The following is a 26,047-nucleotide window of genomic DNA, read 5'->3' as shown; positions in this document are numbered from 1 at the left end:
CCACCTGGGGGAGGGGCTTAAATCCCCTGTTGCAGTCACCCTGTCCATGTCTTCCCCCCACCCCTTTGGATCTAATCAGGACTCTCTAGACTTGGGGGCCAAGTGCTGTTTGCAGGGATGCAGACGTTTGCAGGAGAGAGCTGAGGAAACGCTGCTGTTTTCTACCCCGCTTGTTTCTGCTTGATGACAGATGGCTTTCCCTCTAAAGGAGGACTTTTCTAGGAAGGCTAGTGTCAGGAAAGAGCAAATGGAAACAGCCAGCGAGGCCTGTTTCCCACGTGGTCCATGGCCAGAGCAGCCGCCGTGGCCAGAGCTGAGTATGTGCCAGGCGCTGTGGGGATACTGGCCACGCAGGCAGGTCTGGTTCCCCCGGCAGCCCTAGGAGAGAGGGGCCCCTGTACAGATACATATGCTGAGCGGAAAAGGCCTCAGGGCTTGGGAGACCTGTAGCCGCAGCACTGCTGTGGGCTTTTCTGTTTTGCCCTGGCCAAGGGGCTGGGGGTGGGCCCGCACCCCGCTCCCTCCCCTACACCTGTGCATAGGGAAGCCAACCTGACCCTTCCTTCTAGGGTCCCTGGCACATGTCCCTGAGGCATCAAGGCTCCTCCCACAGCTTTAGGGAGGGACACAGTGACAGAATGATGACCCAAGATTCGTACCCTAGGGTTTGTGATGATCTGACCGTGGGTGGCGCGGGAGCTTGGTCTGAATTTGCAAAGGGGGAAAGCCAGGTGAGGAGACAGGTGTTGGCTTGGGTCCAGCAACTCAGGGAAGGGGCAGAAACTCAAGGTGACATTGATGCTGTGACCTCTGACAATGTGTTAAGGTTCTGTTTTATCCACCTCTCCTTGTTTGGTTATTTCTTGGTCACTTTTCTGCAACCTCTCTTCCTCCTGATTCGTTGCCCTGTCGCTAGCATGCCCTGTGCGTTACGAGCCGATGAAAACACTGTGAGAGGCAGAAGGCGATGCGATGTCCTTTCGAGCTGCGGCCCGATGGGCTAATGCGCATGAGAGCGGATTGTGCACGTGAACGGGCTCCCGGAACACAGCCCCGCGGTGCGGCAACCAGGCCAGGGCTGCAGACACGTCAGGAGAGGGACAGGCATCTGCACTGCGGGGACATGTGCCGAGTCCAGCCCACTTGGGACCCTAAAGCTCTACTGACTAGAAAATACGGCTCTACTTGACCCCTGAGGATCACAAGAAAAGTCACTCCGGGTGACCACAGGTCCGGAGACAGGGGTCTCGGGCAACATCTTTGGTCAATAAGCTATAAGCCACTCAGCGCACTGTGAAGACAATCCCGCCTCAGTGGGCAAGTCCCCCTCTCACTGCTGAGGGAGGTGTCTGGCAGACGCCGAGTCATCACCAGGTGGAGCCTGGGAGAGTCAGCCGACAGGGGTGCACAACCGGCACCCCCACCCAGTGTCTCCATCCCCTGGGAATGGGTGCTTGGCTCAGCCATGCTGGACCTTATGACTTGTGTTTCAGATCAGGGACTTCACATCCCAGATCTCCCTCTGTCTACGGACAGTGTGTGGGGGGGAGAAGAGGGGCTGCAAAGTGGACATAGCACGATGGGGGCTTCTGAAGTCATCAGAGTGGCTGGCAGAGACATCTAAAGGGATTGCATCCATGCTGACAGCACCCCGGTCGCTCCTGGGACATGGAAGGGGAGCCACGGGTCTGGGTCACTTGTGACCAGGCTGCCAGCATCACCCAGTGGACCAGCCTATTTGTCTTTGCTCAGATCGGTGGTCAAATCTGGCCCTGAGTAGCAATTGTCAACTTCAGGAAGGCCAAGAACCTTGTATTAAGATGGAAAAATCAAACCCACCATCTTCTCGCAAATTCCAACAATTCTAACTTTATTATTCCTGGCCTTCCCATTGCTTGTTCCTCCACACATCTCTTGAACATGTCCCTTGCGTCCTCTTCAGTCCATTCCCCTCACTCTGAAGCTGCCTCCCTCTGAATTCCAGGATCCATGTTCCTTCCTCTCTTTGACATCCCCCCCACCGTCTACATTAACCCCTCTCCCTGCGTTCAGCTACAGAAATGCCCAACTCCTCAACACCCCATCCCAAAAACTTTATTTTGCCCTCTTTTCCCCTTTAATAAGATAGATCCATGTCTTTTTCCCACACATGTCCATGCTCCCGGCCCCACTCTGAGGTCATGGAGTCGGGCCCTCCGTCAGACTTTCATAGATCTTAGTGAGCTCCTCCAACTTGCTCTCCAGCTCCCGGGCCTGCTGCCTCAGCTCTTCAGCTGACTCTGTCTTTGCCCCCTCTTGCAAGTGCCCTGAGTCTTTCACAAGGTTGAACACATCCATTGCAAGGAAGAGACTTGAGGTGGCTGCACCCACGATCCGGGCTCCTCTGGCCACTGACAGAGCAGTGCCTCCAAAAGCATTCCTTACCTGCCTAGCATGTTGAACTGAGACACTCTCACCTCTCAGGATGCGCTGGGCATTGACTACTAGGTGAGGGGTGGCTCTGGCTGCCTTGATGCCATGAACGCAATTTGCAGGGTCTTCCACCGCTTCCACCGAACCTTGACATTCTAAGGGAGATAATGGGGATCTTCTAGGACACACAACCTTCTCAATTACCTCCTCTTCATCAATGTCAGTTGATGTCAGGCGACTGGCTTCGGCTATTGTGGATGACTCGCTTGAGGATTCCACGATGCTGGTAGACACTTGGGTCACAGCGGATGCTGCTCCCAGTCCCGCTCCAGCTGCTGAGAGTGTCAGACTGGCCCCTGCAGTGAAGGGTGCCAGACCCAGACCAATGAGGGTCAGGAGCCCAGATATAATGCCAGTGGAGCCGGCTACTATGTTGGAGATGGTGCAGTTTTTGTGCACCCTGTCAATCTCATCTGCAAGCTCATACAACTTTCTTATGCGCTCCTCAAGCTTGAGTTTCAACCCGGGAAACATATTCAGAAACTCCTCCTTAGCCTGCTGATCTTCAGTCTCCATATCCATGGCTCTTTCCAGCTCATTCAGACCTTCACGGATTGCATCCGCCTCCTCCCTGCAACAGTGAAGGTCAAGTGATTAAGAAAAGCTGATCTATAAAGGGGGCTTCATTCCATGGATCCTGCATAAACCACAACGTTTACTGTAAATCAAATAGAAAAGAATTTTACAAATGTGAGGACTTTTCCTTGCAAGGTTAAACACACTCTGTACACTGCTCATGCTCTGTTACACACAGCCCATCGGGGAATAAGTCAGTCCATGTCAACTTAAGATGCTCTTGAGTGGTGGGTAGTGGATGAAGACGGCTTCTCAGTCAAGGACAGGTCCACTCAGTCAGGACCACAGTGTTTGCAGCCTGCGAACTCCATAGATGAACAAAGGGAAGTGGGATTGGAACAGATAAACGTTCATTTGGTGAATCTTCGAGTACACTGAAGGATTAACCTCACCCACAGAGAGGTCTGCCCTTTGCCCTTGGCACTGGGAAGTGATCTCGAGGCCCCACCTAGGATATCAAGGGTCCTGGAATGATAGGACTGTCTTCCTTTGCCTGGACCTTTGGCCACTGGCCAGACTCAGAGATGATGTATGATGGGGGCTGATCAACACATAGTTTCTATGTTATATGTATTATGTACTGTATTTTTGCAATATAGTAAGCTAGAGAAAAGAAAATGTTGTTCAGAAAATCATAAGGAAGAGAAAGTACATTTACAGTAATGCGCATTTATTTAATGAAAAAATCTGCATAGAAGTAAATCTCTGTTGTTCAAGGGTCAACTATTTAAGTATTTATTTGTAAATGACTCTTCTCATTCCACAATGAGGTCTTGCATCATGAACCAGTCTTTGACTTGATCAATTTCCTGGTTCCACAGCTGCTCAAAGCCTGTGTCCTCCTTACTTCTGCAAGATTCTTCATCCCACTGGGCCTGGAGTCCTGCGAGGTCTAGGCGCAATCCCTACAGCCCCAGTATGGATGTCAAGCCTTCCCGATAATGACCTCTCTTCTTTGCTGTCCTCCCCCATCTTTGAACCTTAGACTGATTCTAATTCTTCATCTAAATGATAGTGCGAACAACAATCTCCTTATATAAAACTTTGCCTGCTTTTGAGATTGTTTCCTTAAGACATCTAGAAGCAGGATGACTGGGACAGAAGGTATACCTAGAGCCACACTGCTATGAAAAAATTTATACCAATTCACATTTACACTCACAGCACATGAGGGTGTCCACTGTTTCATTCTTACCAGTTCCTTGTATCTTTTTTTAGAAACATAGAAACAGATCTTTATAGAGAGAGAATTTATTTTAGTTCTGTTATTATCTTACCTTGGGAGATGAGGAAAGACAGCAAATATTATGTTTAAGCATTAATAGTTTAAGTTTACTTTTTTTTTAGTAATCTCTATACCCAAATTACAACTCAAACTCACAACCCCAGGTCAAGAGTCACATGCTTTTCCAAATGAGCCAGTGAGGCACCCCTAGGCACTATTTGAAGAAGGCAAAAAGCATTTATCAACTACCCCTCCTGAGACCTGAATGAAATGATAGTAAAGGTACTTAGAGGTATAAATATAACTAACAATAACAGTGACTCACATCTGTGGCCTATGCTCTGCATTGTTGATTGCTCTAAGACTTTACAAATAATAACTTGTCTTCTTCTAATAATCATTGAGCTGTGTAACATTTGCATCCCTGTTTACAGATAAGGAAACTCAAGCACAGACTACATGATTTTCCCAGAGTCAGAAATTGAGTAAGTGGTAGACTGGGTTCAAACCTGCCTCCTGGACTCAAGAATCCACACACTGCGTCTCCTCATTCTGCTGCCAATGGGAAAGGAGAACAGGGCCTACAGGAGTCCAGAGGTTTAGACAAATGTTTGAAGGCAGATTGGATGCAAAACTGATAGCTGAATAAAGAAGACAAGAGGGAGGTGCCCTTAGAAAAACAGAGTGAGGACAAATAGTCAAGAAGAATGGTCTGAAGGCAGAGCTTCAGAGAGGGAGACCAAAGAAGGAGGTGGAGGAGAAGCAGGAAGAAGGTTACCAACCCCACACCCGATCCTATATTCACAGCAGCCTAAGTCTACCCCAGAGGGGGAAAAGCAGAACTGAAAGACTCCAGATAAAATACCTGTCTTCTGGCATCTACAGGGGCCTCATCCAATCACTCTCCAGGAAAGCCTGTCAGTTAACTTACCTCTCACTTAACTACAAATAGGCAATCTAGGATCTGATATATAAGAAAAAGGACCAGATGGAAAGGGGGGCTAAGATTAAAAAAAAATGACTCCAGAAGGGGCACCTGGCTGGCTCAGTCAGTACAGATTGCAACTCTTGATGTCAAGGTCATGAGTTCAAGACCCATGTAGGGCATAGAGCTTACTTTAAAAAAAAAATAACAAAAATAACAAAAATCAACTGGACTTAATAAACCTTAAAAACAATGATACCAGAAGAAATACGTAATTTTGATTATAGGGAATATTTTTTTAAACCTTGAAGGAATGTCTTCAGGGAGATAAGAAAGATGTTGTCTTCTAAAAATGAGAACAGGATGCACTGAAAAGGGATTAAAAAATTATGGGACTGGGGCGCCTGGGTGGCACAGCGGATAAGCGTCTGCCTTCGGCTCAGGGCATGATCCTGGCGTTATGGGTTCAAGCCCCACATCAGACTCCTCTGCTATGAGCCTGCTTCTTCCTCTCCCACTCCCCCTGCTTGTGTTCCGTCTTTCGCTAGCTGTCTGTATCTCTGTCAAATAAATAAATAAAATCTTTAAAAAAAATTATGGGACAAAAAAGAGATCTTCAAAAAAAGCGATTGGCAAACTAAAGAAGTGTAAGGAGGGTTGGAAAAGTCCAGGAAAACTTCCAGAAAATAAAACAAAAAGGTAACAGAAGAAATGAAATTAAATGGGGAATGGCAAGTTACCATTTGCTATCATTTGTTAGAAAATGACACGCGAAACAGTTGCAGCAAAAAAAAATTGTGTGTGTGTTTATCACAGGAGTTGGAGGATAATAACAAAGAGACAGAAAGTTATGAGGTCCAGGAAACAGGAAAATTACCACAGATAGGAAGGAATCTGAGGAATACAGCTGGCACGCAGCAGGCGTAGAGAGCAACCAACCGAGAATGGAATAAGAAGTGAAGAGTTCTATGGGGAAAGGGGACTTGATACAATACTTATATAATGCACACTTCAAAAGAAATAGAGGAAATGTTGAAGGCAACATTTCAAGGGGTGAAAACGTAGGCAATTAGAAAATCAGGAAAAACTAAAGCTATGCAAGAATGCATGTGCAACTGTATTTCACAAGTTAGCTCTAAAGTAAGCAATACTGAAAACATCACACATATGTAAACCTTCTTCTTTGATTTTTAACCTTTAGAACAAAAGAGACCATTTAAATATGAGAACGAAATGCACTTTTTGCCAATCGGTATGTGAATTAAAGTGCAATGATAGAAGTTGGGAGGTGAAGCCTTGAGGACAGGAGGATTAATATCCTCATTGTACAAAGTGGGGAGTGCAAAAATACTGGCTGCAATCGAGAGGCTAAGAAATGAAGATGTAAGAAAAAAAGAAAAAAGACACAAAGGTGTAAGTAAATTGCTTACGACTAGAAAGGTTTCTAATCAAGGTCATAAAATTAGTGATAGCATGATATGAGAAGAAGCTGAGAAGGAAGAGGTGGAAGGAAGAGAAGGAAGGAGGAGGAGGACAAAGAGGAGAAGAAGACGAAGGAGAAGAAGGAGGAGAAGGAGAAGGACAAGGACGAGGAAAAGGAGAGGAAGCAGAGAGGGGGAAGATGAAGAAGAAGGAGGAGGAGGAGAAGGGGAAGAGGAAGAGGAATTAGAAGAAGAGGAAGAGGAGCGCCTGGGTGGCTCAGTCAGTTAAACGTCTGCCTTCAGCTCAGGTCATGGTCCCAGAGTCTTGGGATCGAGCCCCATGTCTGGCTTTCTGACCAACAGGAGCCCTCTTCTCCCTCTCCTCCCCCCTTGGGCTCTGTCTTGCTATCTCTGTCACTATCTGCGTCTCACTAAGATAAATAAATAAAATCTTTGAAAAAAATGTTTTTAAAAGAAGAAAAGGAAGAAGAGGAGGAAGAAGAAGAAGGAGGAGGAGGAGAGGGGGAGAGGGAGGAAGAAGGAAAAGAAGAAAGAAAGAAAGAAGGAAGAAAGAAAGAAAGAAAGAAAGAAAGAAAGAAAGAAAGAAAGAAAAAGAAAGAAAGAAGGAAGAAGAAAGAAAGAAAGAAAGAAAGAGAAAGAAAGAAAGAAAGAAAGAAAGAAAGAAAGAAAGAAAGAAAGAAAGAAAGAAAGAAAGAAAAGGAGAAGAAGGAAAAGAGGAGGAGGACAAACAAGAAGGGGAAGAGGAGGAGGAGGGAGGGGGAGGAAGGAGGGGGAGAAGGAAAAACCAAAGGGCTTGTACAAAATCAATCAATCCATAAATCCCAATCCCAATCCCATAAATCCATAAATCCCAAGCTAGAAAGAAAAAGCTACAAATGTCTTGGAAGACATGTTTAAAAAACATTAATGTTGAGTTATGAAACTTTTGGAATCAAGATGCAAATCCCAGATGCCATAAAGGGATAGTTTCAGTTATCTGACCTCTTAAAAATTAAAATTTGCAAAGGACATCATGAACGAAGTCAGACTACAGCTAGAGGCCAGGAGGCAGTACCCTCGATACTTAGAGCAGACAAAAGCTGAGCGCCCACGAAATATGACAGATGCCATGAATCAACAGGAAAAGACCGAAGCCAGGGCGCCTGGGTGGCTCAGTCAGTTGAGCATCTGCCTTCGGCTCAGGTCATGATCCCAGGGTCCTGGGTTGAGCCCAGCATCGGGGTCCCTGCTCCGAGGGGAGCCTGCTTATCCCTCTCCCTCTCCCCCTGCCTGCCGCTCCCCCTGCTTGTGTGTGCTCGCACTCTTTCTCTGTCAAATAAATAAACAAAATCTTTAAAAATAAATAAATAAATAAAACTCAGTTGCACTGTTTTTTTAAAAAAAAAAAAAAAAGAGGAGACAGAGGCCAAGTTTTTAAGAGATATAAAGAAAGAATGCCCAGGGAAGGGACTCACCCAGAGCCGCACAGTTCTCAGCAGGCAGGGCAGAAGGGCAGGCCAGGCCTTCAGAAGCAGGTGTTTGGGGAGAAATGGGACTTTAACAATCCCAAGGCTTCTAGGTTTGCATCTGTCAGGATAAAAACACATATATAAGCTCACGCCTTTATCGTCGTCCCCACAAGCCTACAGTCTGGTGTTTCCAGATTACGAGTCTACAGTTTGGTGTTTCCAGATTACGAGTCTACAGTTTGCTGTTTCCAGATTACGAAGCCCGGACCACCTCCCTACAATGACTTGGCCTTTCTTATCCCGGCCCCTCTCTTCTTTCTGATGGGGGCTCACAGGCAGGCCTCTTCTCATCATGCCCCACAGTGGGTGGAACAGAGGGCCCTGTCAGGGGCAGGGAGCAAAGCCCAGATATCTGGCTGCTCTGGGGCGCCCACCCTCCGAGCTCACCAAGGAATCTTCCTCTGAGCTGAAGCACATCCAGCGGTTCTTACCTGGGAGGACCCGGCTGGGAGTCTGTGCAGTAACCACACCCGGAGCCCAAACATTATGGACCTAAAGGGAAACTGAAAGTGTACACTTCCACGCAGCTCCTGATGAAACAAACACCCGAGCTGGTCCTAGTGACCTACCCTCCCTCAGCTGCCCTGACTGCCTCAAAGGGACAGCCCCACACCTGCGTTCCAGGTCCTTCCCTGCTCAGCCCTCCTGCCACTGACAGACTTTGGGACCCTCAGCTAATGAGTCTCCCCACAGACGCCCCTGGGCTTGTTCCCAGCCCCCTCCTCTCTGTCTCTCCTACCGCACTATCCAGCATGCCTGCCTTATTGACCTTCCTGTCTGCAACATGCCAGGACCTCACAGCAGGCTTGCCATAGTGCAGCCACTGAGTGCCACACCCGTGCGGCTTCCAGGCATTTGCTGGTATAGATCCTTCTGCCAGAAGCACCTGCTTCTATCACCTGGAAAAACCATGCTCAGACTTCAAAGTCCAAATCCAGCATCACCTCCTCTGAGAAGCCCTCCAGCCCCCTCCCTGGCAGAGTCCCTGTGCCCTACTCTGCTCCCTTGGCACCTGGGGGAGGGGCTTAAATCCCCTGTTGCAGTCACCCTGTCCGTGTCTTCCCCCCACCCCTTTGGATCTAATCAGGGCTCTCTAGACTTGGTGGCCAAGTGCTGTTCCTAGGGATGCAGACATTCGCAGGAGAGAGCTGAGGAAATGCTGCTGTTTTCTACCTGGCTTGTTTCTGCTTGATGACAGATGGCTTTCTCTCTAAAGGAGGACTTTTCTAGGAAGGCTAGTGTCAGGAAAGAGCAAATGGAAACAGCCAGCGAGGCCTGCTTCCCGCGTGGTCCCTGAGCAGAGCAGCCGCCGTGGCCGGAGCTGAGTGTGTGCCAGGCGCTGTGGGGACACCGGCCACGCAGGCAGGTCTGGTTCCCCCGGCAGCCCTAGGAGAGACGGGCCCCTGCACAGACACAGAAGCTGAGCGGAAAAGGCCCCACGGCTTGGGAGAGCTCTAGCAGCCGCACTGCTGTGGGCTTTTCTGCTTTGCCTTGGCCAAGGGGTTAGGGGTGTGCCTGCCCCCCACCCTCCACCCTCCTAGGGTCTGCCCCCAGCCCCCACACCTGTACACACGGAAGCTAACTTGACCCTTCCGTCCGGGGTCCCTGGTACATGTCCCTGGTCAATAAGCCACTCAGCGTACTGTGAAGGCAGTCCCGCCTCAGTGGGCAAGTCCCCCTCTCACTGCTGAGGGAGGTGTCCAACAGACGCCGAGGCATCACCAGGTGGAGCCTGGGAGAGTCAGCAGTCGTGGGCGCACAACCGGCACCCCCACCCAGTGTCTCCATCCCCTGGGAACGGGTGCTTGGCTCAGCCATGCTGGACCTTATGACTTCTGTTTCAGAGCGGGGACCCCACCTCCCACTTCTCCCTCTGTCTATGGACAGGGTGTGTGGTGGGGGAGTAGGGGCTGCAAACTGGACATAGGACAATGGGGACTTCTGAAGTCACCAGAGTGGTTGGCAGACACATCTGAGGGGAATGCATGCATGCTGCCGGCACCTGGTTGCTCATGGGATGTGGAAGGGGAGCCTAGAGTCTGGGTCACTTGTGACCAGGCTGCCAGCATCACCCAGTGGACCAGCCTATTTGTCTTTGCTCAGATCGGTGGTCAAATCTGGCCCTGAGTAGCAATTGTCAACTTCAGGAAGGCTCAGAACTAAGTATTAAGATGGAAAAATCAAACCCACCATCTTCTCGCATATTCCAACAATTCTAACTTTATTATTCCTGGCCTTCCCATTCCTTGTTCCTCCACACCTCTCTTGAACATGTCCCCTGTGTCCTCTTCAGTCCATTCCCCTCACTCTCCAGCCCCCTCCCTCCATATTCCAGGTTCCATGTTCCCTCCTCTCTTTGACATCCCCACCTCCCCGCCCCTGCCATCTGCATTAACCCCTCCCTCCCTGGGCTCAGCTACAGAAATGCCCAACTCCTCAACACCCCATCCCAAAAATTTTATTTTGCCCTCTTTTCCCCTCTAGTAAGGTATCTCAATGTCTTTGTCCCATACATGTCCCTGCTCCCTGCCCTGTTTGGGGGTCATGGACTCTGGACCTCCGTCAGACATTCTTGGATCTTGGTGAGCTCCTCCAACTTGCTCTCCAGCTCCTGGGCCTGCTGCCTCAGCTCTTCAGCTGACTCTGTCTTTGCCCCTTCCTTCAAGTGCCTTGAGTCTTTCACAAGGTTAAACACATCCATTGCAAGGGCAAGACCTGCGGTGGCCGCACCCAGGATACGGGCTCCTCTGTCCACTGACAGAGCAGTGCCTCTAAAAACATTCCTCCCTACCTGGCACGTTGAACTGAGCCAGTCTCACCTCTCAGGATGCGCTGGGCATTGACTACTAGATGAGGGGTGGCTCTGGCTACCTTGATGGCACGAATGTTATTTGCAAGGTCTTTCACATGTTTCTTTAATCTTTCAACTACTGTGGGAGAAGTTGGGTATGGTCTCTGATACAGAATCTTCTCAATTACCTCCTCTTCATTAGTGTCAGTTGATGTCAGGCAATTGGCTTCGGCTATTGAGGACGATTCCCTTGAGTATTCCACAAAGCTGGTGGACACATGGGTCACAACAGATTGGATTCTGCTCCCTGTCCCGCTCCAGCTGCTGAGAGTGTCAGACTGGCCCCTGCTGTGAAAGGTGCCAGAACCAGACCAACAAAGTTCTTGAGGCCAGACGTAATGCCAGCAGAGCTGGCTACTATGTTGGAGATGGTACACTTTCTGTGCACCTGTCAATCTCATCTGCAAGCTCATGGAGCTTTCCTATGCTTTCCTCAAGCTTGAGTTTCACCCTGGGACATATTCAGAAAGTTCTCCTTAGCCAGCTGGTCTTCGGCCTCCATATTCATGGCTCTTTCCAGCTCTTTCAGACCTTCACGGACAGCATCGGCCTCCTCCCTGCAACAGTGAAGGTCAAGTGATTAAGAAAAGCTGATCTGGGGGCGCCTGGGTGGCACAGCAGTTAAGCGCCTGCCTTCGGCTCAGGGCGTGATCCTGGCGTTATGGGATCGAGCCCCACATCGGGCTCCTCTGCTATGAGCCTGCTTCTTCCTCTCCCACTCCCCCTGCTTGTGTTCCCTCTCTCACTGGCTGTCTCTATCACTGTCAAATAAATAAAAAAAATCTTTAAAAAAAAAAAAAGAAAAAGAAAAGCTGATCTGTGGGGCGCCTGGGTGGCTCAGTAGTTAAGCGTCTGCCTTCGGCTCAGGGCGTGATCCCGGCGTTATGGGATCGAGCCCCACATCAGGCTCCTCCACTATGAGCCTGCTTCTTCCTCTCCCACTCCCCCTGCTTGTGTTCCCTCTCTCGCTGGCTGTCTCTATCTCTGTCAAATAAATAAATAAAATCTTTAAAAAAGAAAAAAGCTGATCTGTAAAGTGGGCTTCATTCCATCCATCCTACATAAACCACAGAACGTTTACTGTAAGTCAAATGGAAAAGAATTTTACAAACGTAAGGACATTTTCTTGCAGAGTTAAACACACTCTGTACACTGCTCATGCTCCGTCACACACGGTCCATCGGGGAATAAGTCAGTCCATGTCAACTTAGGAAGCTCTTGAGTGGTGGGTACTGGAAGAAGATGATTCGCAGTCAAGGACAGGTCCACACAGTCAGAACCACAGTGTTTGTAGCCTGCGAACTCTGTAGATGAACAAAGGGAAGTGGGGTTGGAGCAGAAAACCTTCATTTGCAGAATCTTCGTGTGTGCCGAGGCATTAACCTCACCCACAGAGAGGTCTGCCCTTTGTCCTTGGCACTGGGAAGTGATCTCGAGGCCCCACCTAGGATGTCAAGGGTCCTAGAACAATAGGACTGTCTTCCTTTGCCTGGGCCTTTGGCCACTGGCCAGACTCAGAGATGATGTATGATGGGGGCTTTAGTCATGTGCTGTCTGTTCTGACCTGAGGTGGAGCCAGAAACTCCTTAGTGTGACCTCCAGGGGGAGCTGAAGACAACAGGTCAGCCATGCAGGGAGCATGTGATTAGCCCCCCAAAAATTGTACACTTGGCAGGGGTTGAAAAACACACTCCTCTTGACCAAACGTTATCCGGGGTCTTCTGAGCCTCCTCTAGAATAGGCCTTGACCTTGTCTTCTGTGCTCTGTCTTTGACAGCCTGTCGTGCCCAGTATTAGTAAGAACCCATTGAGTCAGGTTAGAAAGAATGCCCCCAACTTGATGTCTCCTCTTAGTGATTTCCCATCCCCTGCCTCTGCCCTGCTCCTTAGCTATAAATCCCTAGTTGTCTCCGCTGTATTCAGAGGTAAGCACCATCTCTCTCCCCTGTGACAACACTCTCCATGCCTAAGGCATGAATTAAGTCTTCTTTACCATTTTAATAAGTGTCACAATCATTGTTTATACTTTGACAGTGTGAGCGTTCCTGGTGGGCAATGCTCCACGTGCATTGTCACACACTGAATACAGGACAGTAAGGTCTCCTGAGGACAATGGAATCTTTGTGCTGGAAACCCTCCCACACTCTGCCCCAAGTGTCTCTCTCTTTGGCTGAAGGGAACCTGTATCCTTCCCTGTATCACAGTGTAACTGACAGTGACAACTCTCAGTGAGCTCTGTGAGTGCTTCCAGGGAATCATCCTATCTCATGGTAGTTTGGGGACACCCCTTCCCAATTTGCACATGGTGCCAACAGTAAAGGCAGTCTTAGGGATTGTGCTCTCGGACTTTGCAGGTTGGCTAAATCTGGTACTGGAAATTTAGGAAACAAAACCTCGGAGTGAGAAGGCACCTTAATGAGCATCTTGCTTGGTACCCGCTCTCTCCCCCCAGCCTGATGTCCCCTGCTAGGGCCCCAGCCACTGCCCCAACTGACTGTGAGGGAGGACACCCACTACCCTGCTTCCCCTCAGACTCTCCAGCTCATGGCAGGGACTCCCGATCCACCACCCAGCACCCCGACCTCACAGGTATCACCATCCTAATTCATACCCTAGCTGGTACCCCAACGCCATGTGCAACTTTCCGACATCTCTTAAAGATGCAAGAGACTTTGGAACCTTCTATATGAATCACTAAGCCAGAAATGACCTGCATTTTGAGAGGCTAGTGGAGGAAGTACTTTCCTCGTTGGGAGTGATCTCTGAGGCTCAGAATCCCCAAAGAGTACAGAATTGGCAGCTGCCCCCATGGAGCTGGAAGTTGTCACAAAGCCACACTGCCTCATTCTATTTGTCTGGGGCTGCTCTATGTAGGAGGGAAGAGGCTTCCAAATGGTAGACAAGACCCACCAGCTCCCAGACAAGGGATGGAGGAGACACACTAACATGGCCCCATAAGCCCAGAGGTGAGGAGATCAAAGAAGAGAGAAAAGAAATGTCCCCTCTCCCAATCACAGGACTTCTGTTAGGTCCCTGGTTTCCTCAAGTTTTGTGCCTTAGAGCTTCACTCAGTCCCAGCCCTACTGCCCAAGCCCACCTCCAACCAGGAACCCCCTTGTCTATCCTGACCACAAGCTCTGAACTGGTCCAGGCTCCTGGGCCTTTGGACAGGATGACTGCACTTGGTTCCTCACCTTTGACCTTGCATTCACACTAAGGCCTTTGCCACAATTTTATCAGATTGAATTACTGTTTCCACTGAATAAATGACAAATCTGAGACTCCAAGACACCCAGCCCCACAGTCCCAGGGCTGGGCAGAGATAGAGTCAGGATCCAACCCAGCTCGGTCCAATTCCACTCTGCCTCCACAGCTCATGGGCGAGCGGGATCCTGCATGTTCATATAACTCCATAGATGGGGGAGGGAAGGCTCTAGTCTGAATCCCCAGGTCCATAGACTGAGGTGTAGGTGCTCTTCTCACTTGTCAGAGGAAGCCATGCTTGGCCCTCATCTCCAGGAAGAAGACCCTTGGCCCCGTCTCTTCTCAGCAATCTTCTAAAAAATTAACATTAACTGAGCACCTACTATGTGTCAGTCACTATGCTAAGCCCCTTCCATACATTATCTTCGTTTCCTCATGATAAAATGGAGCGATGAAGAAATCAAGGCAGAGACAGGTCTGCTTTGGGTTAAGGCCAAGGTCCCATTAAATGCCCTCTGCAATTTCGCCTCTTCTCAATCTGAGGCCATTCACTGCCAGTGAATGTCAAGGAAGACATATTCCTCATGGATTGTTGAGAAAGAACATACTCAACCCCAACCCCAGGATACTGCCCCACAGAGACCTGGGTGACCATCCTGGAGCATCCTCGGGGGCTTACCTGGACAATGTGGCCTCATCCACGAATCTCTGGTGTCATGGTCAGTCATCAAGAAGTGCAGTTCCCCTCGGTTCACTGTGTTTTGGAAACACTCGATGACTTCCTCGACAAGTGCTTCACACTCTACATGGAACGAAAAAAAAATGAAGGGTTCTTTAGTTTTTTCTTTTTCCTGCTTTGCTAAGGGAGAGAAGAAACCAGGGCTTATGCTGAGGGAACCCATAGTGCTAAATCTTTGTATTTATGGATTGGTGGGGACGGGGAAATAGTTGAGAGCCAGCGTAGGCAAGGGTATTGAGGTCAATAGAATCCATTCCTTCCCCACTTTGATATCTGATAAGCAGGTCCTTATACTTAGGGCACAGAGCAAGTGCCCTAACATAGCTGTGGAGGGCCAGGGGATACTGGGGGAGGGGAGGTTTCTACCTGAAAACCAGGTAGAGGGGGCAGCAACAATACTTAGGGAGGACATACTGTGTAGTAGGCCCTGGCCTAAACCACAGAAACACATTATATCTGATCCTATAACTACATAGGGAAATATTCTCATAACCTTACTGGGAAGGTTAGGGAAGGCACTCCAGGTCACACAGGTGGGAGGTGGCAAAGACCAGACTGGGGTCCAGGTCAGTGCACACTGACCCTCACAGAGCAGTCAGGATAGCAACAGGGTGACAGCTGGAGTGAATGGCCTCTGTTGTGAAGCCCCACAGTCATCCTGAGCCATGCTAGAAGCTCAGACAGGGCAAGAGGGCAGGAGAAGCCTCCATGGTTGCTGGTCTACTTCCTCCCCCCACCCTGACTCAGGAACTCTTTCTCCCCTCCTTTCCCCTCTGCTGTCTCCCACCTCCCTGTGGGTTGTCTTGGCCTCACTTCTGGGTGATTGATGGGATCTGATGGGAGGAAGGGGGAGGGAGGAAGTGAGCACCTCAGCCAGGACCCTGAAAGAAGACAGGAGGAAAGTTTTCCTACAGACTCCTGGGCTGGGGACTCACCTTGACATTGCTTGAGGGCTCAAGGACACTTGAAGGGATTATCTGTAGGTTAATTCGGCAGGAGCATTCCTGCCATTCCAGGAATCATCCAGAGAAGTGGAAGTTGACTACTTGGGCTGAGCCCATGGGCTCCTGAGGTCCCCCCCCCCACCTTGGTGATTCCGCTTCACCCCTCTTGGGGGCTCAAGGACATTCTTCAAGTGACTGATTCCTCTGCAGGTTAACCCAGATGAAGGCATCCCGGCAATTCCAAGAATCATCCAGGGAAGTGGAAGTGGACTACTTGGGCAGACCTCACTGGCTTCTGAGCTCATGGTGCCAGCAGTGGGATCTGAGAGTTTTCCCTACAGCTTGCATCTGCATCCTGGCTGAAAGGAGGTGTCACTTCACCCCTGGGGATGAGAGAACAAATCATGGGGTCAAATGTGAGCCAGCTGTGGCAGCAAGAAACAGTGAGGGACCAGGTCTCTGGTGCTTCTCTCTGGGTGGCTACAAATGCCAAAATGGATTTAATCCAATGTGTTTGTCTGTCTACTGGCCTCTGCCAGCTGCTATTTAAGGACAGTTATGTGCTGCACTCCACGTCACTCCCAAGCCACGTCAGAGTCCTGTCGTCCTATTGGGCCACAAGAAGATAATCGGACAAGGAGACTGCCTTTGGAGAAGTTATGGAAGCAATAGAACCAAAGCAGAAGAAAAGATGGGAACAAATGCTCTGGAAATTCCTCGAGGTCAGGAACGTGTGTGTTTACTAATTGCTAAGAGCTAATATGGATCAAGTGTCTATCACAGGCAGGCCTCCTTACGTGCTCCCTCACTGACCATCCTCACACCCCCAGGAGGTGGATGCTCTTGTGACTGCCACTTGAATATGGAAGAAGCCAGCACCTGAACTTACATGAATCAAAGTGTTCACAATAGTGCTAGAGCCAGGACTTGAACCCAAGTGTCTCTGATCCATATCCCATGTTTGTGATGACTGTGCTCTACTCCCTTGAATATATAAAAACATTTATTCATGTAGAGTTGATCTTTGAGCAAGACAGGGGTTAAGGGCGATAACTCCCATCCTCTTGTAGTCAAAAATTCATGCATAACTTCTGACTTCCCCAAAGCTTCACTTCTAATAGCCTATTCTTGACCAGAAGCCTTACCAATAATATAAACAGCTGATCAACACATATTTTCTATGTTATATGTATTATGTACTGTATTCTTGCAATACAGTAAGCTAGAGAAAAGACAATGTTGTTCAGAAAATCATAAGGAAGAGAAAGTACATTTATAGTAATGCGCATATATTTAATGAAAAAATCTGCATAGAAGTAAATCTCTGTTGTTCAAGGGTCAACTATTTAAGTATTTATTTGTAAATGACTCTTCTCATTCCACAATGAGGTCTTGCATCATGAACCAGTCTTTGACTTGATCAATTTCCTGGTTCCATAGCTGCCCAAAGCCTGTGTCCTCCTTACTTCTGCAAGATTCTTCATCCCACTGGGCCTGGAGTCCTGGGAGGTCTAGGCGCAATCCCTACAGCCCTACTATGGATTGTCAAGCCTTCACAATAATGACCAGTCTTCTCTCCTGTCCTTCCCCAACTTTGAGCCTTAGACTGATTCTAATTCTTCATCTAAATGATAGTGCGAACCACAATCTCCTTGTATAAAACTTAGCCTGCTTTTGAGATTGTTTCCTGGAGACATTTCTAGAAGCAGGATGACTGGGTCAGAAGGTATACCTAGAGCCACACTGTTATGAAAAAAATTTATACCAATTCACATTTACACTCACACTATATGAGCGTGTCCATTGTACCAATCTTACCAGTTCCTTGTAGTCTTTTTTTAGAAACAGATCTTTATAGAGTGAGAATTTACTTTAGTTCTGTTATTATCTTGCTTTAGGAGATGAGGAAGGAGAGCAAATTTTGATTATGTTTAAGCATTAACATTTTAAGTTTACTCTTTTTTTTTAGTAATCTCTACACCCAAATTACAACTCAAACTCACAACCCCAAGGTCAAGAGTCCCATGCTTTTTCAAATGAGCCAGCCAGGCATTCCTAAGGCACTATTTGAAGAAGGCAAAAGAGCATTTGTCGACTATCCCTCCTGAGACCTGAATGAAATGATAGTAAAGGTACTTAGAGGTATAAATATAACCAATGATGAGAGTGGCTCAAATGTGTGGCCTATGCTCTGCATTGCTGATTTCTGTAAGACTTTACAAATAATAACCCGTCTTCTTTCAATAATCATTGGGCTGTGTATCATTTGCATCCTTGTTTACAGATAAGGAAACTCAAGCACAGACTATGTGATTTTTCCAGAGTCAGAAATCGAGTAAGTGGTAGACTGGGTTCAAACCTGCCTGCTGGACTCAAGAACCCACACACTGCGTCTCCTCATTCTACTGCCAATGGAAAAGGAGAATAGGGCCTATAGGAGTCTAGAGGTTTAGACAAATGTTTGAAGGCAGATTGGATGGAGAACTAATAGCTGAATAAAGAAGACAAGAGGGAGATGCCATCAGAAACACAGAGCCAGGACAAATAGGCCACAAGTATGGTCTGCTAGGCAGAGCTTCAGAGAGGGAGACCAAACTAGGAGGTGGAGGGGAAGCAGTAAGAAGGTTACCAGTCCCACTCCCAATCCTATGTTCACAGCAGCCTAAGTCTACACCAGAAGGGAGAAAGCAGAACTGAAAGACTCGAGATAAAATACCTGTCTTCTGGCATCTAAGGGGTCCTCATCCAATCACTCTCTAGGGAAGCCTGTCAGTTAACTTATCTCTCTCTTAAATGCAAATGGGCAATCTAGGATCTGATATATAAGAAAGAGGACCAGACGGAAAGGGAGGCTAAGATAAATAATGACTCCAGAAGGGGCGCCTGGCTGGCTCAGTCAGTACAGAGTGCAACTTTTGATGTCAAAGTAATGAGTTCAAGACCCATGTAGGGCATAGAGCTTACTTTATAAAAACAACAACAACAATAACAAAAATCAACTGGACTTAATAAACCTTAAAAACAATGATACCAGAAGAAATATGTAATTTGGATTATAGCGAATAATTCTTTATACTTTGATCCAATGTCCTCAGGGAGATTAGAAAGGTGTTGTCTTCATAAAATTAGAATAGGATGCACTGAAAACAGGGACTAAAAAATTATGGGACAAAAAAGAGATCTTTAGAAAAAGTGATTGGCAAACTAAAGAAGTCTAAGGAAAGGTTGGAAAAGTCCAGGAAAACTTCCAGAAAATAAAACAAAAAGGTGACAGAAGAAATGGAACTAAATGGGGAATGATAGTTACCATTTGCTATCATTTCTTAGAAAATGACTTGAGAAAGAGCTGCAGGAAAAAAAAAAGTTTGTGTGTTTATGGGGTGAGATGGAGGATAATAACCAAGAGACAGAAAGTTATGAGGTCCAGGAAACACAAAAATTACCACAGACAGGAAGGAATCCGAGGAATACAGCTGGCATGCAGCAGGCCTAGAGAGCAACCAGCCCAGAATGGAATAAGAAGTGAAGAGTTCTATAGGGAAAGGGGACTTGATACAATACTTACATAATGCACAGTTCAAAAGAAATGGAGGAAATGTTGAAGGCAACATTGCAAGAGGTAAAAACATAGGCAATTAGAAAATCAGGAAAAACTAAAGCTGTACAAGAAAGCATATGCAACTGTATTTCACAAGTTAGCGCTACAGTAAACAATACTGAAAACATCACACATATGTAAAACTTCTTCTTTGATTTTTAACCTTTAGAACAAAAGAGATCATTGAAATATGAGAACTAAATGCACTTATTTCCAATATGTAAATTAAAGTATAATGATAGAAGTTGGGATGTGAAGCATTGAAGAGAGGAGGAGGATTAATATCCTCATTGTACAAAGTGGGGAGTCTGAAAACACTGCTGCAATTGAGAGGCTAAAAAAAAAAGATACAAAGGAGTAAGTAAATTGCTTACAACTAGAGAGGTTTCTAATCGAGGACATAAAATTAGCGATAGCATGATACTAGGAGAAGGAGGGGGAGATGTGTAAGAAAAAGTATAAAAATAAGTGAAAACATTATCTGTCCTGGTAAGAAGGAACATTACATCAAAAGCTAAGGATATACTATATGGTGACTAACATAACATAATAAAAAATAGTATAAAAAAATTAAAATTCAAGGGAATGAAACTAACTATTGTGGCTGAGGACTACCGGCTTTGCACCAGGCACCGTTCTAAGTGCTTTGTATGCATTAACTCATCTATTAGTTCTCCCCATGACTCTGTAAGAAAAGGAACTGGAACTCAGACAGGTTAAGTAATTTACCCCAAGCACCCAGCTAGGGCCAGAGCCAGAATTCACATCCAAACTTCTGGTCTCCGGAGCCTACACGTTCACCTATTCTGTCTCCCAGTGTAAGAATATCATTTAAAGATATTGATTAACCACCTGAAGAAAAAGCCACAAATTAAAAGTGATTGCTTTCAATTGGGAAAGTGGGTGAGCAAAGCCCTTGGTATTAACTGATTTGTTTTAACCATATACACTTATTACTTTGATTTTTTTTTAATTTTAGTAAAGCGGAAGTCGCTTTATAGCAGTGAGTAACAGCTAACCCCAATAATGGGTTGGTGTCTGGCGCTACCACTTTAAAGATGACGGGAGCAATTGGAGCAAGTGCTCATAAGACATAAGCCTGACACTTTTTTTTAAAAGATTTTACTTATTTATTGGACAGAGAGAGATACAGTGCAAGAGGGAACACCAGCAGAGGGGGTGGGAGAGGGAGAAACAGGCTTCCCGCTGAGCAGGGAGCCTGATGTGGGGCTCGAGCCCAGGACCCTGGGATCATAAACTGAATTGAAGGCAGATGCTTAATGACTCAGCCACCCAGGCGTCCCAAGCCTGCCTCTTGATGTGACAATCGACAGCAAGGTAGAAACTTGGTGGTGGATGTAAGGAAGTTGTCTAAGAAAGTGGGATGATAACATAGGTTAAACTAGAATAATTACAGTGAACTCAACCCTTTAACAGATATATGTTCTAGCAATCCCTCGCCTACTCACATAGGCACCCATGGATTTTTCTCTACTCAAAGGTAGCAGGACTCCTGGGAGGAAAACAGAATTCCACGGGCCTTCGATAGCCCCTCCTCCAGAAGGAAAGGACGCTTTAGGGATGATCAGATCAGGGCTCAATAGGGCACCCACTGGGAATCCTACCAAATTACATAGAATAATAATAGTAGTAATAATAATTGGTAATGATTATTAAGATCATGTTTAATTGGGCCAGGCTGAGTCTGTGAAAGGCTGTGAGTTCCCAATAATGTCCAAAAGAGAAGAGCTGACACAAAGTACACAAAAAAGGTAGATATATAGGTGAAAAGTTATAATGCAAAAAAAGACTGAGTATAATGGGGATTGTTTAATTGTTAATCCTAATAAGAAGGGGAGTCATTTTTTTTAAATAAAGATTTTTAAAATTTCTTTGAGAGAGAGCAAGTGAGAGCAAGTGAGCACAAACAGGGGGAGGGAGAGGAACAGAGGGAGAGGGAGAAGCAGACTCCCCACTGAGCAGGGAGCCCAACCTGGGGTTTGATCCCTGGACCCTAGGATCATGACCTGAGCCAAAGGCAGATGCTCAACTGACTGAGCCACCCAGATGCCCAAGAAGGGGAGTCTTAATACATATGGTCATTTTTCCTTCTGTTTCTTTAGTTGACTGTTTATAAGGGAGAGACTGAAAAAAGAAGAGGCCCACTCTTGGCAGGGTAGCCTGGCACTCACACCAGCCAGTGCCCTTCTCTGGTTGGACATAAATAATCTCACAGAATACCACCCGCAGACAAGGTTACTCGGAGACCATGACGAAAGGAGCAGAGCAAGGCCACTTCGTAATTTCGTCTAAGTACAAAAACAAGGTGTCTGTGTCTCCCACGAAACACCGAATGCTCCATCCCTTGGCTAAAAGAGAATGATTCTTATTTCTTTTTCCTTTTTTTAATTTAAATTCAATAAATAACATATAATGTATTACTAGTTTCAGAGGTACAGGTCAGTGATTCGTCAGTCTTACATAACACCCAGTGCTCATTACATCACGTGCCCTCCTTAATGCCCATCACCCAGTTACCCCATCCCCCACCTCCCTCCCCTCCAGCATCCCTCAGTTTGTTTCCTATGATTAAGAGCCTCTTATGGTTTGTCTCCCTCTCTGATTTCATCTTGTTTTATTTTTCCCTTTCTTCCCTATGATCCTCTGTTTTGTTTCTTAAATTCCACATATGAGTGAGATCATATGATAAGTGTCTTTCTCTGAGTGACTTATTTCACTTAGCATAACACCCTATAGTTCCATCCACGTCATTGCAAACGGCACACACTGTTTGTGTGTGCGTGTGTGTATGTGTGTCCCACATCTTCCTTATCCATTCTTCTGTAGATGGACATATGGGCTCTTTCCATAGTTTGGCTATTGTGGACATTGCTGCTATAAACATAGGAGTGAAGATGCCCCTTCTTCACTCCGTCTGTATCTTTGGGGTAAATACCCAGTAGTGCAATTGCTGGGTCATAGGGTAGCTCTATTTTCAACTTTTTGAGGACCCTCCATACTGTTTTCCAGAGTGGCTGCACCAGCTTGCATTCCCACCCACAGTGTAGGAGGACTCCCCTTTCTCTGCATCCTCACCAACATCTCTCCTTTCCTGACTTGTTCATTGTAGCCATTCTGACAGGTGTGAGGCGGTATCTCAGTGTGGTTTTGGTTTGTATTTCCCTGATGTCGAGTGATGTGGAGCAATTTTTCATGTGCCTGTTGACCTTTTGTGTGTCTTCTTTGGAGAAAAATCTGTTCATGTCTTCTGCCCACTTCGTGTTTGGATTATTTGTTCTTTGGGTGTTTCGTTTGATAAGTTCTGTATAGATTTTGGATACTAGCCCTTTATCTGGTAAGACATGGCTTTTATTTCTTTAGCAAGCCTTGTCCCTCTTCTGGCCTCTCCTGCTAGAGATGAGATTTTCTGAGACACCCACAGACAGAATTACCCCCTCCATTGGCAGCACCCCATCTACAGCAGCCCTGCTGCCTCTCATCTTAGGGCCTGGACATCAGGGATGTGTTTTCTGAGTGCCTTTGCAGCGAGGGGTGACAGTAAACCCCATTCTTGGCCAACAAGAAACAAGGGAAGTCAGCTTAGGGAGTCCCGGGGACCTTCCTGCCTTAAGGAACAGGTGGGAGAGGAGATCTGGCTGGCCCCTTTCTCCTTCTTCTGCTTTGAATGCCACATGACCTCGGGTCAAGGCAGACGAATAACATCATGAAGCAGGAGGACCAAGAACAAAGGCAGAGAGCAGGAGGAGGGTGCTGGCAGAAAGAGCCAGACCCTGGATGACACCAAACATTTGCAAATGTGTCTGCACTCTCTGTCCCATTCTTCCCGTCCTCTGCTATTCTTGGCTGGGCCCTGACCCTTGTCTTGGGCCTCCGCTGAGTTTGATGCTGGACAGTGTTCCCTCCTGCCTCATCAGTACCCAGGGTGTCCTTGGATAGCCTGCAGATTGGTCAGTTCCCAGGAAGGCTGTCAGGAGGAGAAGGAGGGAAGCAGCCTGCCCCTGCCCACTGGCACGGCCCGGACAGGTCATGGAGACCTCCCCTCCCCACCAGCTCTGTCTAAGCTCTCCAGAGGCAGCAGCACAGAGACTCTCACCAAAGCATCTCCCCGCAAGCAGCTGCAGGTATGCTCCTCGGGCAGGGAAAGGGGAGACTAAGACAGGATCAGGTTCAAACTCCTTAGCCTGGGCCCCACCCCAGGCTCCCTTATGCACCCATTCCTGTCTTCCTCACTGATCCTTGCCTCCACGTTGCCTTGGTCCAGGTACCTTCAAGGACCCTTTGCTTCCTTGCTTTTTTTTTTTAAATCTTTTTAAATTTTTATTTTAAGTAGGCTCCATGCGCAATGTGGAGCTTGAACTCACACAGGCTCTGAGATCAAGAGTCGCAGGCTCTACCGACTGAGCCAGCCTGCGCCCTCCTTGCTTCTGATCACCTCAGCCTCCAGACTTTGCTTAGTCTGCTCCCTCCCCCTGGAATGCCTTTCCCCACCTTCCTCACCTTATTAAAGTTTACCTGTGCTTAGAGACCCAGCTCCACCACTGCTTCCCCTGCCAACTTTCCCCATTGACCCTTGGGGCTCCCCTTGAATATGTGCTGTCCAGACTGCAGTCCCGTGTGTTCTCCTCCATTGGTCTCTGAGCTCTGGCAAGGGCCCTGTCTATTCCCTGCTGCTACTTTTATTCCAGGACCTCCTAGGGTACCCTCTGCCCTCTCTCTCCAGGGCACAGCCAGGCTCAGATCTGAGCTGTGGGAGCCACAACACCCAGCTTTACTCATCGCTCTGCAATTCCAGTGGCTTTCTTGTCTAACTTGATGAAAAGCTCCTGCAGGCGGAGAACAAACAAGACTATGTCTCAGATGTCACATGAATTACCCTACTGATTTAATGTGCTTTGGACAGTTCTATCAGATTTCTGAGAGTTTCTGTTTATTTCCTCATGTTTCCGTACTCCAGCCATAATATCTTTTATATGAGGAGAAAGAAGAGGAAATTGCAGAAAAACTTGGGTGTCCTGATGCCTGAGCCTTGGCAGGACTTTCCAAAGCCTCCCCTCCCTCAGGGTGGCCAGGCCCGGTGTGGAAGTCGGGCCCAGCTCCCTCCACCCTCACCCCACTTTTGTTCACTAACTGCTGCCAGGAACATGCGGGGGAAGGGTGGGGGTCATTTCTTTACTGCACTGCGGGTCCTTTAAAGGCACAAAAAAAGCTGTGTTCCATTGGATTGTAGCAGGCACCCAAAAAATATGTCCTGATGAAGGAAAGGGTGGGGGGTGAGGAGAAAGAGGAGGAGAAGGGGAGGAAGAAGGAGGAGGAGGAGGAAGAAGAGGAGGAGGGAGGGGGAGGAAAGAGGGGGGACAAGGAAAAACCAAAGGGCTTGTACAAAATCAATCAATAAATCCCAACAGGACATAAACGTAAGCCAGAAAGGAAAAGCTACAAATGTCCTGGAAGACATGTTTAAAAAACATTAATGTGGAGTTATGACACTTTTCTAATCAAGATGCAAATCCCAGATGCCAAAAAGGGATAGTTTCAGTTATCTGACCTCTTAAAAATTAAAAATTGCAAAGGACACCATGAACAAAGCCAGACTACAGCAACAGGCCAGGAGGCAGTACCCTCGATACTTAGAGCAGACAAAAGCTGAGCGCATGCGAAACATGACAGATCCCGTCAATCAACAGAAGGCTGAAGCCAGGGCGCCTGGGTGGCTCGGTCAGTTGAGCATCTGCCTTCGTCTCAGGTCCTGATCCCAGGGTCCTGAATGGAGCCCAAAATCGGGCTCCCTGCTCCAAGGGGAGCCTGCTTATCCCTCTGCCTCTCCCCCTGCCTGCCGCTCCCCCTGCTTGTGTGTGCTCGCACTCTCTCACTGTCAAATAAATAAATAAAATCTTTAAAAATAAATAAATAAATAAATAAAACTCAGTTTCACTGTTTTAAAAAAAAAAAAAAAGACAAGACAGAAGCCAAGATTTTAGGAGATATGAAGAAAGAATCCCCAGGGAAGGGAGTCACCCCAGAGCCGCACAGTTCTCAGCGGGCTGGGCAGAAGGGAAGACCAGGCCTTCAGAAGCAGGTGTTTGGGGAGAAATGGGACTTTAACAATCCCAAGGCTTCTAGGTTTGCATCTGTCAGCATAAACACAGAGATATAAGCTCACGCCCTTATTGTCGTCCCCATGAGTCTACAGTCTGGTATTTCCAGATTACGAGTCTGCAGTTTGGTGTTTCCAGATTACGAGTCTACAGTTTGCTGTTTCCAGATAACAAAGCCCGGACCACCTCCCTACAATGACTTGGCCTTTCTTATCCCAGCCCCTCTCTTCTTTCTGATGGGGGCTCACAGGCAGGCATCTTCTCATCATGCCCCACAGTGGGTGGGACAGAGGGCCCAGTGGTGGGGGGGGGGGCAGGAAGCAAAGCCCAGACATCTCCCTGCGGTGGGGCCCCCACCCTCCAAGCTCACCAAGGAATCTTCCTGGAGGTGAAGCACATCCAGAAGCTCTTAGCTGGGAGGATCTGGGAGTCTGTGCAGTAACCACG

At 47.5% G+C, this 26,047-nt stretch overlaps 2 protein-coding genes across 4 annotated transcripts; both read right to left on the bottom strand.

The window, feature by feature from the left end:
- Window positions 1-1,841: 1,841 nt before the first annotated feature.
- On the bottom strand, window positions 1,842-25,633 carry LOC100476107 (apolipoprotein L3). 3 transcript variants are annotated; one of them, XM_034651719.1, is made up of 3 exons: window positions 8,580-9,238; window positions 8,095-8,206; window positions 1,842-3,043 (listed from the first exon to the last, which is right to left on the bottom strand). In XM_034651719.1, exon 3 carries the CDS (start codon window positions 2,992-2,994, stop codon window positions 2,179-2,181), a length of 816 nt encoding a protein of 271 aa, XP_034507610.1. In that variant the 5' UTR covers window positions 2,995-3,043; window positions 8,095-8,206; window positions 8,580-9,238; the 3' UTR covers window positions 1,842-2,178. The 3 variants fall into 3 exon arrangements, with proteins under 3 accessions (XP_034507610.1, XP_034507612.1, XP_034507611.1); XM_034651721.1 differs by lacking the exons at window positions 8,095-8,206; window positions 8,580-9,238 and adding an exon at window positions 25,521-25,633 and having other exon boundaries at window positions 1,842-3,042; XM_034651720.1 differs by lacking the exon at window positions 8,580-9,238 and having other exon boundaries at window positions 8,095-8,295.
- Window positions 10,534-13,633, bottom strand: LOC117799261 (apolipoprotein L3-like). Its single transcript, XM_034651728.1, is given in 4 exon segments — window positions 10,534-10,963; window positions 11,226-11,389; window positions 11,392-11,450; window positions 13,611-13,633. Coding segments are annotated over 4 exon segments (519 nt in total). The 3' UTR covers window positions 10,534-10,690.
- Window positions 25,634-26,047: the final 414 nt, after the last annotated feature.

Source organism: Ailuropoda melanoleuca, unplaced genomic scaffold (genome assembly GCF_002007445.2).
Source record: "Ailuropoda melanoleuca isolate Jingjing unplaced genomic scaffold, ASM200744v2 unplaced-scaffold4616, whole genome shotgun sequence".
Taxonomy (NCBI): Eukaryota; Metazoa; Chordata; class Mammalia; order Carnivora; family Ursidae; genus Ailuropoda; species Ailuropoda melanoleuca.
Note: the sequence above shows the minus strand (reverse complement) of the source record. Positions and strands in the feature narration are given on the sequence as shown.

Coding starts and splice junctions, on each gene's coding strand:
- LOC100476107 (XM_034651721.1), bottom strand. CDS start 2,994: ATGGATATGGAGACTGAAGATCAGCAGGCTAAGGAGGAGTTTCTGAAT.